Raw genomic sequence first — 15,160 nt, forward strand, 5'->3', positions numbered from 1 at the left:
TCGATTCAACAGGGGGAAGAAAGATTGCAGACCCCGAAACGCCTTGCGAGCCGGGGAGGGAATATGCTGTTCTGAGTAAAACTAAAAGATTGGTTTTGCTTATACACAAGAAACGCTCAAAATCACCACATCAAGAATCAACTAAAGAGAAATGGGATTGAAGTACAACAACTCGGTAGGTGTTTTTCACTGAGCGTTTTGCTGATCAGTGTATTCTCCGAGCTGTTCCATCTTCCAGCTTTCAAGAGGAGCGATATGCTTGTGTGAAGGAGTATATATCTGCACAAGATAAAAGATTTTTTGAACAAAAAAAAGTCGGTATCGATGTTTTGATCTGTGATTCAGCTAAGTAGATTCTGAAAAAACAGAACCAAACTGCTTCAAACTGTTTCAGGACATGAAAATAAGTGTGAAAGGCTATGGAGGAAGTAAACCCCAGTTCCCATCATCTTCACTGTTTGCCAGACTATGACTAATGACCAGAAAGATGCAGAGACAAAAGTAATCGTCCTGTGTTCCGTACAAGATTCTTGAATTCCTCGGTCACTATGCAGAAACATGTCGACGGCCATTTCGAACATTCAACGGGTAAGTTTCGAATTATCATTGGCTATGGCAAATCAGAAAGCAAGTTTTAAAGATTGGGTACTTGTAAGTGTAGACATGCCAAGAAGCAAAGATGATGCAAATCTCAAGAACAGGCAAAAGGCTATATATACCTCCATCTTCTCCAGAAGTTCTTTGGCTGTCGGGGCGGAAACAACGATATTACGAGCACCGGGCTTGATGAAACCTTCTTCGACGCCCGTGTCAAACAGGGCAAGCAAACTGTTGTAGTACCCGTCAACGTTCAAAAGACCAACCTGCAGAGGACAACATAATATTTCCCAAAACTCGGCAAATCAGTTATTCGTTCAATGCTTCACTTGTGCAACAGAAATGGCGGAAATACCGTTTTTTTGTGGATACCGAGTTGTGCCCATGTTATCATTTCCAGCAATTCCTCCATTGTTCCATAACCTCCTGAAACAAGAAGCCGTTATCTTTAAGAACAGAGAAGAGAACACGGATTTTCCACCCGGTTTCTCGAGCTCATTGAATTCAGAATCGGGGGAGTTACCAGGGAGTGCGATGAAGGCCTCGGCCTCTCGGGCCATGGCAGCCTTGCGCTCGTGCATATCAGCCACAATTCTTACTTCTCCAACTGTCTCACCAGATATCTGATGAAATCCGAGTCATAAGCACCAGTAAGCTATCCATTATATGTAACCCAAGAACATTCAAAGACAATGCCTTGGAATCCTAAAAGTTTTCTTCCTTCCCCAATCTGAACTGACATCAGCACAAAAGTCACTCCAAACTCCAAGCTAAGATTCTCCACCAGTGGTCCAAGAAAAAGTTTGAAAATTTCTGAACTTTCTCCAAGAAAACATCCGGAGTTTCTCCAGAAGTTATAGAGGATAGACACATACATACCTCAATTGGCATTAGAGCTTTTGGAATGACCCTGCATTTACATGGGAAAACTCTTCAAATTGAGGAATTGAGCATATCTCTTCCTCCTTCTTGAACAAAAGAAAAGCTCTTTGAAAATCTGGAAAACTCACCCGAGAACATGGCAACCGCCTTCATAGACTCTTCGTGAGATCAATCCCATCAACCCGACACTTCCTCCACCGTAAACCAAGTCTATCTTCCTCTTCACCTTCAAATTCGCCATAAACAAAGAAGCTTCCTTACACAGACATATGCCAAAATAGAGGGCTCCCAGTGCCAAATTTGACCACCAAATATGATCAACCAATCAATCAGAGACACAGTAATAACAGAGTTCAACAGCAAGGACAAGGGATAAGGATGTTTGCATTCAGAAAACTCATCAACAGGTCACAGTTTCAAGAGACAAACGAAGAATTCAACACTTGATTTTTCGTACCACAACATTGCATTTACAGAGCAAGAAACAAATGAAAAAGGGTAACGCCGATTCAAAGCATTTCACCCCCCAGAAACTTACAACATAACCGATATGTGGGATCTAAGAACGTTGCAAAGAAACATCTTATGTAAAATAACATGAAACAACATGAACCCGGGTCTGAAGATCACGCCCACGAACACACAAAGCCCAAAACTTCGTATCCAGATTCACCAAAAATAAAACACCCAGAAAAGGTGAGATTTTTCCATCCCGTTGAAGAAAAAACTGGGTGTTCTTCAGTAGCAGAAAACGAAAAGTTTGAATCTTTATCACAAAAAACAACGAACACACAATGAATAAACAACAAAAGAAGAACAAACCAGTTCATTGCCAAGTTCAACAGCAGCCTGACTGAAAACTTCTCTGCGACCCGAGTGGCTTCCGCAAAAAACACAAATTTTCCTGAACCTGGTTCTCTGGTTTTCCTCCATTAATACTGTTTCTCTACAAAAGCCCACAATTTCCAAAAACCATTAAATAAATCGCCCAAAAAAAAATAAAAAAGATGGGCAGACAGAAACCCAGAAAGAACGAAACAAGGCCTAAAGACGAGACCTTTGCTCGACGATTATATATACGGAATATGGGAATAAATACCCAAAAAATAATTCGAAAACTCCAACAAAGGAGTGGAAAAAATGATTAAATCAATGCGAGCAAAAGAGGAAAATCCCAAGCCGTCCGGATTGGAAGAACAGAACTTTTTATTTATTTATATAGGCTTTTGTGATATATTATATATATATATATGTGCGCATATATAATGCGTGCGTTTGTGTGTGTGCGCGCACACACATCAAAGGAAAAAGAAATAGACAGAAAGCCCACATGAGCCACCACGGCTCCTTCCCTCGACCAACGCCTATTTGTCGGCTTTCAGTTTTATTTATTAATATAGACAATGAAATAATACACCTACAACATGAAAAATCTATTAAATAATATTTTCGACTAGAGAAAATATCCGTCTTGTTTGTTATTGTGATAACCTATGATTTTTAAGGTAAGTAGGTTTTTTAAATAATTTTGATGGAATCAAAAAAAAAAAGTCGTTGCAATGGATTTTTTTTATTTTGTAATCTATATTTTTATTTTTAAAAGTTATCTAAAATATTTATATTTTGTTGATATTTAAAAATATTTAAATTTAGAAAAATAAGAAACTAATATTTATTTTTATCTTTTGTACATATGTTTTTCTTTTTCATCTCGTAATGTTTCTTTATGTTCTTTCTAATCAAAATATTAGTCAGTTGTATTTCTTTTGCGTATAAAAATATCAACTTCAAATTAGATCTCGAATATATTAGTATCTACTTTTTATTATTGTTTTTAAATATTGATTACAAGTTATTTAAAATATTTTAAAAACTTTATAACACAAGAAGAATAAATATCGAAATAATAAATATTCATCGTTGGCTTCATTGATGCTATAAACGTGGCTTCTCTCACACATTCATATTGTACAAACAAAACCCTAAAAGCGCAACATTAATTTTTTCATAAAATAATCAAAGCAATTTGTTGGAATTTCAAATAAAGGTAATGTATTTAATCTTGTTTATTTAATTGCCATGGCAATGATATGGAAGCCCTTAGGGCGAATCTTGATTCTTGTGGGTTTGCATATATATATATATATATATATTATCAGGATCCATTCATGATGTTGGTAATGATGATGGGCCTTGCTGTCTTGTTATTATTATAATTCATATTAAATAAATAGGTTACAATATTATCCGTATAATATAAAAATCTAGATATTAAATTATTATATTATATACAGAAAAACATCGAAATATCTAAAAAGAAATATTTGTTCATATTATTATAAAATTTTGTTGGACGTATACCCCATTTTAGACCCGACATCATTCCCTTATCGCAATGATAGGATTTTTTTTTGTCATCTCATCTATTGTTGTTCGTTAATTTATGGATTACATTTATGTATCATTAATATATCTAATTTGTGACCCAACAGATCGTAGGCGAATGATCAACTTTGGTATAGAAGGTAACTCCACCTTGAGGTTGAGTGTTCAATTTTTGACTGGTGGAGAGGGAGGTAATTTCTGGGTTTATATGATCCATATACAAAGGCTGCTCCCAAACCGGAGGTAGCAGTTAGGGATCCTCCGTTATAAAAAAAAATATATCTAATTTGTGTTTAAAAGTTGAACCCTGCCCACAAAATCAAACCCAATGTGATTTTAAATTTTGTTATAAAAAAAAGGTAAAATACTTTTTTTCTTTTAGAATTTACACTGGAAAAATAAAATGAGATTTAAAGATTTTTTTTTTCATGGCACAGAGATCCAGTTTTATATTAGCATAGATCCCAAGCCAAACCATAAATGGAGAAAAAAATATTATACAAAAAACGGTCAGAATTGATTATATTCGACATTAACAAACATATTTAAACCAAAAAAAATTAACTGAAGTTATTAACATAATTTATATTCAAATTACAAATCTACCAAATTATAACCATTTTGGATAATAAATTCAATAACTTACCATAAATGATGGAATATTCCTCTTTGGCTTCAGATGATTATGCCTTCTCCCTCTCCTCTCTGTCCCTTCGTTTCTTCTTTTCTTGTGACTCAAAGTGTTCAAATCTTATTCTTTGGTCCCCCAATTGCGTCTTTCTCTTCCACCAAAGTTTTTTTTTTTTTTTAAATGTGGCTTTCTCTTTTGACTCGAATCTTCTTCTTCAATGGATGATTACACTCTTCTGTTTTTATATCATTTCTCATTAAAAAAAAAATGTGTTTTTATTACTGGTCTAGTCATCCATTATTGTTTATTAGTCTCTTTCTCTCTCAATATATATATATATATATATGAAAAATAAAATTTAAAATTTTAATTCGATTTTTCAATTATTTTCTTTTTTTTGTATAATGATAATATGAATATTTTGATTTCAAATTTATTTTAATTCGATTGTTTTCAAATTTAATGTTTTCTATTAAAAACTCTTCACACGTCATTCTTTCAGACATTTTCATTTTAGTTCATTCTTAAAATTATTTTCATATTTTATTTAAATTGGAAATAATATTATTCATTCAATTTAATTTTATATATAGGATGTGCATTTTTGTCTTAAAAAAGATATTGGACGAAAATACATCTTTTAAACTTCTTTGTAATAAATGAAACAAATATTCCGGCTATTCAAGTATCGGGAAAAAAAAAACCTGTATATATATTTTTAATTTATTTATACATTTATTTCATACCAATATATTTATAGACTTAGATTTAATAATGAAATCACAGCTCTTTAATGCCTTTATAAATTTCCAAATATTTAATTCGTTACGTGTCTACCTTAGCTTTGACAATTGCAATAATTGTATATAATATCACAGACACGTAAGATTTTTTTTACATATTCCATAAAGACTATTTAAATAAAAGCAACATGAATAAGACAATTTGATTACACTTTCTTTAATTATTGCATTCAGAATAAAATAAAATATTTGAATGATGATGTATGAAAAAACAAATATATTTGAATGATGATGTAAGTAAAATTAGAAAAAATAAATAAATATTTTTTGGATTTTGTATCTTAAACTTCCAAATACATTTGAAAAAGTTATGTTCCCAACATGTCTCAACAACATTAATGATCATGTTTTTGTGTTTTTTGCTAACTTGAACTGGCCTTAACATTTAATGCAGATCACTATAATTAATAATTAATTAAAATAAATAACCTCTTAAAACATTCGTTCGTTTATATAAACTCTCTCATATGCATTGTGTAAATAAATTGTTGAATTAACGATTGAATAGAACCTTATCACGTGCTGTAACATGTATTCGAATTTTACCTTATAGTACATGTAAATTAAAATCGATGATAGGCTAAAACAATAATTAAAAAATGATATTCTAAATGCTTTAATAAAAATATTTAGATGTTTAATTTTTTAAAATAAACGTGAAAAGAAAAGGTTAATTAAATCTTGATCTAACCATAGCTAGATTTATTTTTTATAGTTTTTTCTTCTACGTAAACTGATAATTGATAATCGATATATATAAAAGCAGAATTCCTTTTTTTTTTCTTTTATTACATTTAGTTAGCTACGATATGTTATATCATAATTGATTTCATTAGTTCCTTTAGTATTCCTTGCCCTTGGAGTCCATCAAATTATAATATTGGGCCATTAAAAGTTAAAAGCATGGGCTTTCATTTGGGCCTTAATAGGCCCAAAATTAGAACACAAGCATACGTGTCGAACATTAACAAAACTGCCAACCGACTTTTAACTAACAGAATCTCTCCAAATCAAGAAAATTCAATTTGCTTTTCGATGAATCAGTTCATAAAAGCACGAAAATTGCCACTGTTTTGCATCCCAATTAACAGCCCTCTAAACGCTGTTCGGTCATTAATTTGGTAATGAAACCTTTTCGGTTTTCGGTTTGGTTATATTCATATATTGATTATCTCGGTTTTAGAAAAAATTTAGTCGTTCAATTTTATATCGAATTCAATTAGATTCGGTTCAATTTTATTGGGTTTAAATTTGATTCGATTTTAAAAGAAAAATTCGGTCTTTTGATTAATTTTATTATTCGGTTCGGTTCAGATTAATTTTTTTGGGTTTAATCATTCGATTTTATATTGTATTCGGTTCGATTATAATTATAAATTATTTGTTTTGGTTAAATTATTCTATTATTAACTAAACCGGAATATAAACCGAAATTTACTCAAATACGTTGACTGGTTTAGGTAGTTCAAATTGTAAGAGAGATTAATCAAGAAACGAATATGTAATCTTTCTTCTCAATTATTTGTTGGAAATTTTATTTAATTATAATTTTGCCAAAAGAACAATGAAAACGTCATAAGGTTATAAGGTAAAAGGAAAAAAAATTCGCATTTATGGACCGACAAAGATTCAGAAGATGACGCCATCACGTCCCCATCAACTGCCACGCCCCTTTTGCGTCACGCTTGTTTCTCGTCTGAAATTATTTTCTCAAAAGATTCATTGATCATTTTACAAACCTAATTTCAATATTAAATCAATGAGATTTTTTTTTATACAAAAATTGGGTTTTTAGAAACTCGTGGGACCAAAATAGCCTAGAAAATAAAAGGAAAATTAGAAAGGTGAATATATATATGGTAATAAATTTCTCAATTCAATTAAATATGACTATAAATATAAACAATTTTTTAATGGAATTCGAAGAGGATAAATCTCATCCCACAAAGCTTGGAAAAGTCATACTCGGCGCAATAATTACTAAGAAAGCAAAGGTTGAATTAATTTGATGTTTACCGTGGCACAACCAAACAACGCATTTCTAATTATTTATAATTTATTATGCTTCGTGTAACCTATAAATTTGCAGAAAAAGCTAACATAAATTTAGAATAATCAATAACTCAATAAATTATATATGAATAATTATTTATAATCCTATTAAATTTAAAAATAAAAACAAATTAGAAGTCATGCGATTTGGATTGATATGCAATATATTTATATATGGTTATATATCCAAAAGACCACATATATCGATTTTTTAAAAGAAAGACCTTCCCTTTTATTTGGACAAATACAATTTATTCGGAATCATAAAAAAAATATGTAACATAAAAATGAATTTTCGATTTTTTCATCAAAAACAAGACTTTTATATAATACATAATGTAAATATCCCTTAAACGAATGGAGAAGCAACTGAATTTTGTCCATGATCAACATAAAAATTTAGGGTTTCTCGGTTATTTGTCAACATTTTAAGATATTTTGTGTTTGAATAAATATAATATTTTTTTTATCAATATTAAAACAATATAAAGAATTGGTTAGTAGTGCATATTCCATTATAATGAAAATTCAAGAGAACGCGATTGGTCGGTTCATATTCATTGAGATTATTCCCATTTGTTGATTACCAATGGGCCCAAGAGTAATCTGCCATTCACATCAAAACCTTTGGTAAGTAGCAGCCATCATCACATTTTGTTTGACTTTCTATTTTCATGGACATATTAAATAATTGAAGTTTATGAGTTCATTCTCTAAATCATAAATGCAATATTTTTTTAAAGTAAACATCAATAATATTGCAAACGAGTCCTTTTAGGTTTTATATAACTAAATATTCGCATAGCTTTTATCAAACAAAAAAAGCTACAATATTTTATTTTTAACTAGTAAATTCAGAGAATTTACTATTTTTAGTTGTTTATTAATACTACGTATATTTTATAAACTAAGTTTTTACATAGATCGGGGATATATGCCAACTAAAAAATCTTTTATAATTTATAACCGAATTTTTAATACGATTGTTTACATGTTTGGGAAGTTTTTAAAAGGATTCAGAGTAGTGTTTATAATCTTTTTTGTATATACTTGAATTTGACCCCAAAACTTTTTTTGTTATAAATTTGACCCCAAAACTTATTCGATACGCAGTAGCACCTCCTTAACCAATGGACACGGAGACGTAACTCGATTTAATTTATTCTTTTTTTCTTCAATTTATTGTCTCGATATTATATATAATATGATATTACGTGAATTTGACGTCATGAAAAACTATTGTTATCCCGAGTACGAGTACCAATTATTTTGTTTTATAAATGTATTTTTACAAAATTTTGAAAGATCCTTGTCCACGTAAGCGGAGACAAGGATGGATATTGCTGACGTCAAGGAGTTCCAATGTTACGGTGAGTAAAAAGTCAAGACGACGTCAGCAGCATTTACTCCTTTGTTTGGGAGATGCCCCATGTGACCACTTCCCACCACCTTCTCTTATTCATCAACTATCCCCACGCGGCATGCTGCTCCGTGTGATCCACGCGCCAATCATGTAGTATCTTTAATCTGTATACGGTCAATATGTGGATGGTATCAAAGATATATTATGAATAGACATATTTTGTTTCCGTTAATAATTATTTATTTATACTATATTTTGAGGTTTACATGTGCGAGTAAATGTTCTTCCATTCATTTTGTTAGTGCTTTTATTTTATAACATGGTTTTTTTATAATATTAATTTTTTTTGATAAACTTATACCATGGTTCCTCGCGAAAAAAATGCTTCATATGTGCTGCGAAACCTAAAATCTATGAATGGTGTTCCTTTATTATATTTGCACGTTATAATATATATATATATATATATATATAAATATAATATTTATACAATTTGAATGTGTTTGAATATTACCTCAACATTGACTTAATTGTCTAAATTTTATAGTTTCAAACTGAATAATTTTGTGTGCAGTAATGAGTAGTTATTACGCAATAAAAATTAATACTATAGGATAACAGTTGACATATTATATATTTTGTTCAATGATACAAAATAACTGATAATTTCAATATGTAAAATAAAAATTCATTAAGTGAAAATTATAATCGACTTCGTATTGATAAATACAAATTTATTTGACCGTATCTAATATATTTAGATTCAAAATCATGTGCTATTTTGTGGAATTTAGAAAGATATAAGAAGGATATTTGATTAATTGTGAAATATATTCTTTTGATTATTTTTCAATAAGTTTAATTTCGAAATCGATTTCATTCTCATCCTTTCGCATCTATTCTCCTTCGTTTTAATAATGTGACGATTTCCACTAAACCAACTATATAAAAACAGAAAACATATTCACCAGTATACATCCTATATGATTCCATTAATGTAGAGATGCAACTTGTCATTTAAAAAATATTCCCATTTCATCTTTTAGTCAATTTTGATATATATATATTTACTTTATTTTCATTCAAATCTAACGCTATTTTTTCAATTCAAAAATTTTTGATTACATAGCATACGTTTAAAGTTCGATTATATTTATTTATATGAAATTATATATACGTCACTTATCGATCAGTTTCTTATGTTCGATTATTTTATATGCAGAGATCAATAACGTCATTTATTTTAGAGATTCTTTCCATTTTAAATAATGTAATCGCAAAATTTATGTAAATTCCAAATTCAGACGGTAAACAAATATATAAATGAATAGCAAATGCTGACGTCACAACCATACCCTCCTCTCCATTTATCTCTCTCCCACACTGCGTTGACATCAAGACTCTCACTCTATCTCTCTCATATGAAGGCGATGCGAGGTGCACGGAACTGCCAAAACGACGCCGTGAGGCTCGACCTCGCCGTCATCCCTTCTCCTCCGCCGCCGTCCGCCGGAGCCGCGAGCCTTTCCATCGACGGGGATGAGACGGCGGAGACGAAGATCCAACGGCTGATATCGGAGCATCCTGTGATCATCTTCACCCGATCCTCCTCATGCTGCATGTGCCACGTCATGAAAAAGCTCCTCTCCACCGTCGGAGTCAACCCCACCGTCATCGAGCTCGACGACGCCGAGATATCCGCCGCCGCAACCGTCTCTCACGCGCCTCTTCCTCCGGCGATCTTCATCGGCGGCGCGGGCATCGGAGGGCTCGAGTCGCTCGTCGCTCTCCACCTCAGTGGTCACCTTGTTCCTCGGCTCGTCGAGGTCGGAGCCCTCTGGGCATAACTGTAATTTCACTTAATCCCGATTCCTCCTAGTTTTATTTATAGTTACTATATATAATTAAAGCATGCAACGAGTCGCTCGTCGCTCTCCACCTCAGTGGTCACCTTGTTCCTCGGCTCGTCGAGGTCGGAGCCCTCTGGGCATAACTGTAATTTCACTTAATCCCGATTCCTCCTAGTTTTATTTATAGTTACTATATATAATTAAAGCATGCAATAAATCAATGCGGTTTGTAAATTTTATTAGCTTGATCTCTTAAATTATGCCCGAAAAAAAAAAAAGGGAAACATCGATCTTGTTTGGTTCGATCTTTAAATTACCGAGTAATCTATAAAATCATTGGAAAACATCTATTTTCCCATGAATCAAATTGATTGTTCTTTTTCCTATTTGGCACCAATTAATTAATTAATCATATATTGTATATGTCCAATAAAATACGTGAAAATTCATTCTAATATTTTCGGACCACCGCTGAAATGTTTCGGGAGGTGTTTGTATATATATATATATCCTATAAAATATCTGGCTCAGAGAGAGATACATGGAGATTAGGGTTTGGAGGTAGGGCCCACTTATAATGATTACGCAATCAGGGCCGTCGGATTCTGGATCATGTGAAACCAGACACACACACACACATATATATGTATTTGTTTCGTTTCGACGATGTCTACACATATAGTTGTCTCGTCTCTCACTAGCTTGAATCAGGGCCGTTGGATTCTGTATTTTTCTTCTTTTTTCATTTGGAGATCTTATATACATCGATGCTTATCCTAGATCTTAGTATAATGACGTAGTATGTGTGTCCTTATATTAGGTTTAATTAATTAAATTACATAAAGTTAGTTACTATATTAGTACTAATTTTATATACGCATCTCTAATATAATCTATTTTTCTTGTTATATTATTGTTATTTCTATAATGACAATTTTCTAGATCTATTTCTATATATATAATACTCATTGTTATAGAAGTGTGAATATATATAGAACGATTGGACGGGAGGACTTATATATCTCAAATTATTTTCATTTTCGTATATTTTCATAAATTACCAATCTTCCTAGATACTTTATATTATACTTGGCCAATATTTTTAAATGTATATGACTAAAATGACAGACTATACACATCAAGGGATAGCAAAGTAAATACAATATATATATATAGTTCTTTTATCATTGCATATAGTTGAAAATTACAAAGTTTATATTTGCAATGAAATAAAAACGAAAAATATATTTTGTTGTTAAAGGTATCGTTGCAAAATCCAATCCGATCCGTTGTTAAAAGTTGCAAGTAATAATGAATTTTCAACGAAATATTTTGTAATTTTATTTTTTTACTACAAAAAAGATCAAGGTATAGATTGAATATTATAAAGTGTATATACCGTCTATATGTAGTACATAATTAACTTTTCATAATTTTAATTTTATTTTATTTTATTTACAATTTCAATATTTTGACTGAATCGAGGTCAAAACATCGTCTTTAGATTATACTATTATACAACTACTATTAAATCATCGATTCTAAAGAATTCTTGAAGATTAATACGACACCTAAAAAGAGAAAAAAATATATATTTAAAAGTTCAAAAAAAGAGCTCCTATCCCTACCACTACTTTTAATATTTATTACAAAAATCGTCGCATAGGAATTTCATTAAAAGGGCACGGGCTGAAAATATGAATATTCGTGTTTTTATTTATTTAAATTTTAGAAAGAGGGGGTATATATAATATATATATTTAAAAAAATTGTGGGTGTATTATTATGTCATAATCTGATTTAATAGTGAAGAACAGGTGTCAGGCATGCAGTGGGATGATGTTGAGACCACCAATAACATATTGGTGGACCTCACACAGAATCCTAATTAGGTGCCGTAAGACGAATCCTCTTCCAGATTCTCTTTCATTATATATATATATATATAACATATTTTCTTGTATTTTTTTTGTCAAAAAACATATTTTATTGTCTTTTGAAGCCACAAAAACTCTTTTGTATCGTCCTTTTTCATCAATTTTTAGTTTGTTCAAATATAATATAAAAGCATAATTTTTTTTAATAATTCGAAAGTTCATCCCGTCTTTGATCGAATTATATGTTCCAAACGACCGTAAAAATCAGAGTGAATACCCCTTTCAGAAAATGGAGACTCAAATTTTGGATTATAAAAGCATATTTTAGTTTTCTTAATATGGAGGAAATTATTTATTTCTTTTATTATTCATACATAGCAATTAATCGCCAACTATTTAATTTTTAGAAAATGTTAACTAATTTATATTTATTAAATACGATAAAAACGCATCAAATGGATATTTCGCTAGATTCTATGAAAAGCGTACATATGTATAGTACAGATGGAGATCACAAGACAAAAGTTTCTATCTTTAACCATATATTTGTAATAAACCAATTAAAATATATCTATTCGCAACCTCGAAGAGGAGGAATACACCAAAAGTTACAACTTGAACCGACCCATGATTTGATGTTTGATTATTCAAAAGCGAACCGCCAATAAACCAAAGAGAGATTCCAATGATACAACTACGGTTGGGCGTTTTGGTTCGGTTCTTCGGAACCGGACTGAACCGAACCGTTAAACGGTATTTTTTCCGACCCGAAACTGTTGTTATTTTCCGAACGGTACCATTTTTAAAGAACCGAATTTTCCCGGAACCGAACCGAACCAAACTTTAAAAATTCCGAAAAACCGAATATTTGTAAAGGAAATCTATCATTTTTTTAATAAAACCCATAACCGAACCGAACCGAACCGATACCGAAACCGAACCAAACCGAATACAATAAAAAACCCGATTGGTACCTATTTTTGTAAAACCGAAAGAATCGAACCGATCTATTCCGTCCCGAACCCGAACCGTTTTCCGAAACGCCCATCCCTAGATACAACACACACATATATACATACATATATATATATAGAGAGAGAGAGAGAGAGAAAGGGAGAGAGAATCAAACAAAAAACAGAGAGATCCCCCACTAATCGTTTAGTTTTTTGCATAATGGAGTAAAGGGGGAAGCAAAATGATTAAAGGCAACATAATTGCGAGGTGCGAGTGACAATGGCCACAGTTTAGCGCATAGACGAAACACACATATATACACAACAAAACACAAAATTAAATTTGAATCTAATTAATATTTCGATATTTGTAATTAAATTAATGTCTCACATATGTGAATCATTATTAGTCATGGATTATTTTGGTTGGTCGGACGACGGAGGGTCAACATTATTGTATGATTGCAATCCTGAACATAAACTGGTTTTCTATATCATCAATGTTATCTTCTATTAAAATATTAAGTCCCATTATATGTAGCCTTCCACGGATATGCACCTGCTTTAGATTCTTTTTTCATGGAATCTGTGTCTTTTTTCTTTGTAATTGGATTTTAAGTAAAATTCGGTTCGACTTTCGAATTAAATTAAATTAAACGAATCTAAAATGAAAATAAAGATAAATGAATGAATCGAACGTATGCGATTTTCTTTTTAATGAAAAATGATGTTCGAACCAAAAAATTATTTTTAAAAGTTCGTGTGTCAAATTGAATTTTAAGATGAAAAACGAGTTCCAACCAAAATTAATTAGAACATGAATCAAACCGAAAACCGACAAAAAAAACAATAAATGGTCTTGTTATTAAAAATTTTAAAAACAAATATAAAAACATTCGAACCAAAGTTCGAAATATTTATCATGATGATGATGATGATGATGTTGTTTTCTAATTATTTAAATTGTATAAGAGATGATGAAAACAATATTGGAGATATAACCGCTATCAAATCCCAGCAAGGCCTCCATCTTTTTTATTCTATATTAAAAGAAATATAAAAATGCATCATGGACATGTATAGACGTATTCCAGTTGATATGTCAAATATTTTTTTTCTGCAAATAAAATAATTTAATTGCAAGATGACCAATTTAGTAGCTATCCTAGGTACATTCGTATATTAGTGACATGCTCTTTTTGGGTTATAATATTTTCCACGAAACAATAATTTATATAAAACAGAATATATAATAACACTGCAAGTTGTGAGGAGAAAAACTATAATGCAAGTTGAATAAATATAAAAAATAAAAAATAAAACCCTTGTTATCACACTTCTTCCTCCCTCCATATAACTATTTATATTAGAAATAACTATAATTTACGTGAGATAAGAGTTTATATGTTACTTTAGTTTTTATTTATTTTAAAATTTGTTATAATTATAAGAGCAAAATTTTCTTAAATTATTTAAGAATTTTACTATAATAAAATTATATTATATATTTAAGTTCATTCTATGATTAATAATAATAACAAAACAATTATTTTATAATTTAACACATGGATCATGAAATTATAAAAAGGGTTGGGGTGAAATATGGTTATGCAATAAAAAACACTTAAAAAGAAGAACTTATCATAATTAAAAAAATAATTTTGGACCATCATAATTGTTTTAATACATGAAAATCAATTTAAAAGAAGAATATAGATATACATATATATATATATATATATATATATATATATATATATACACACA

At 30.7% G+C, this 15,160-nt stretch overlaps 2 protein-coding genes across 4 annotated transcripts; one reads left to right on the top strand and one right to left on the bottom strand.

The window, feature by feature from the left end:
• Positions 1–2,530, bottom strand: LOC104811237 (cytokinin riboside 5'-monophosphate phosphoribohydrolase LOG8). The gene is made up of 7 exons (XM_010537885.2): positions 2,302–2,530; positions 1,608–1,705; positions 1,477–1,507; positions 1,121–1,220; positions 953–1,023; positions 720–863; positions 1–279 (listed from the first exon to the last, which is right to left on the bottom strand). The coding sequence occupies exons 1-7, from the start codon at positions 2,410–2,412 to the stop codon at positions 187–189; spliced, it is 648 nt and encodes a 215-aa protein (XP_010536187.1). The 5' UTR covers positions 2,413–2,530; the 3' UTR covers positions 1–186.
• Positions 2,531–10,024: 7,494 nt separating this feature from the next.
• Positions 10,025–10,960, top strand: LOC104811238 (glutaredoxin-C10). 3 transcript variants are annotated; one of them, XR_002024059.1, is made up of 2 exons: positions 10,025–10,613; positions 10,760–10,960. XR_002024059.1 is itself a non-coding variant. In XM_019202268.1 (2 exons), the coding sequence occupies exon 1, from the start codon at positions 10,048–10,050 to the stop codon at positions 10,558–10,560; it is 513 nt and encodes a 170-aa protein (XP_019057813.1). In that variant the 5' UTR covers positions 10,025–10,047; the 3' UTR covers positions 10,561–10,598; positions 10,745–10,960. The 3 variants fall into 3 exon arrangements, 2 of the variants coding, with proteins under 2 accessions (XP_019057813.1, XP_010536190.1); XM_019202268.1 differs by having other exon boundaries at positions 10,025–10,598; positions 10,745–10,960; XM_010537888.2 differs by having other exon boundaries at positions 10,082–10,513; positions 10,660–10,947.
• The last annotated feature ends 4,200 nt before the right edge of the window (positions 10,961–15,160 follow it).

Source organism: Tarenaya hassleriana, unplaced genomic scaffold (genome assembly GCF_000463585.1).
Source record: "Tarenaya hassleriana unplaced genomic scaffold, ASM46358v1 Cleome19, whole genome shotgun sequence".
NCBI lineage: Eukaryota > Viridiplantae > Streptophyta > Magnoliopsida > Brassicales > Cleomaceae > Tarenaya > Tarenaya hassleriana.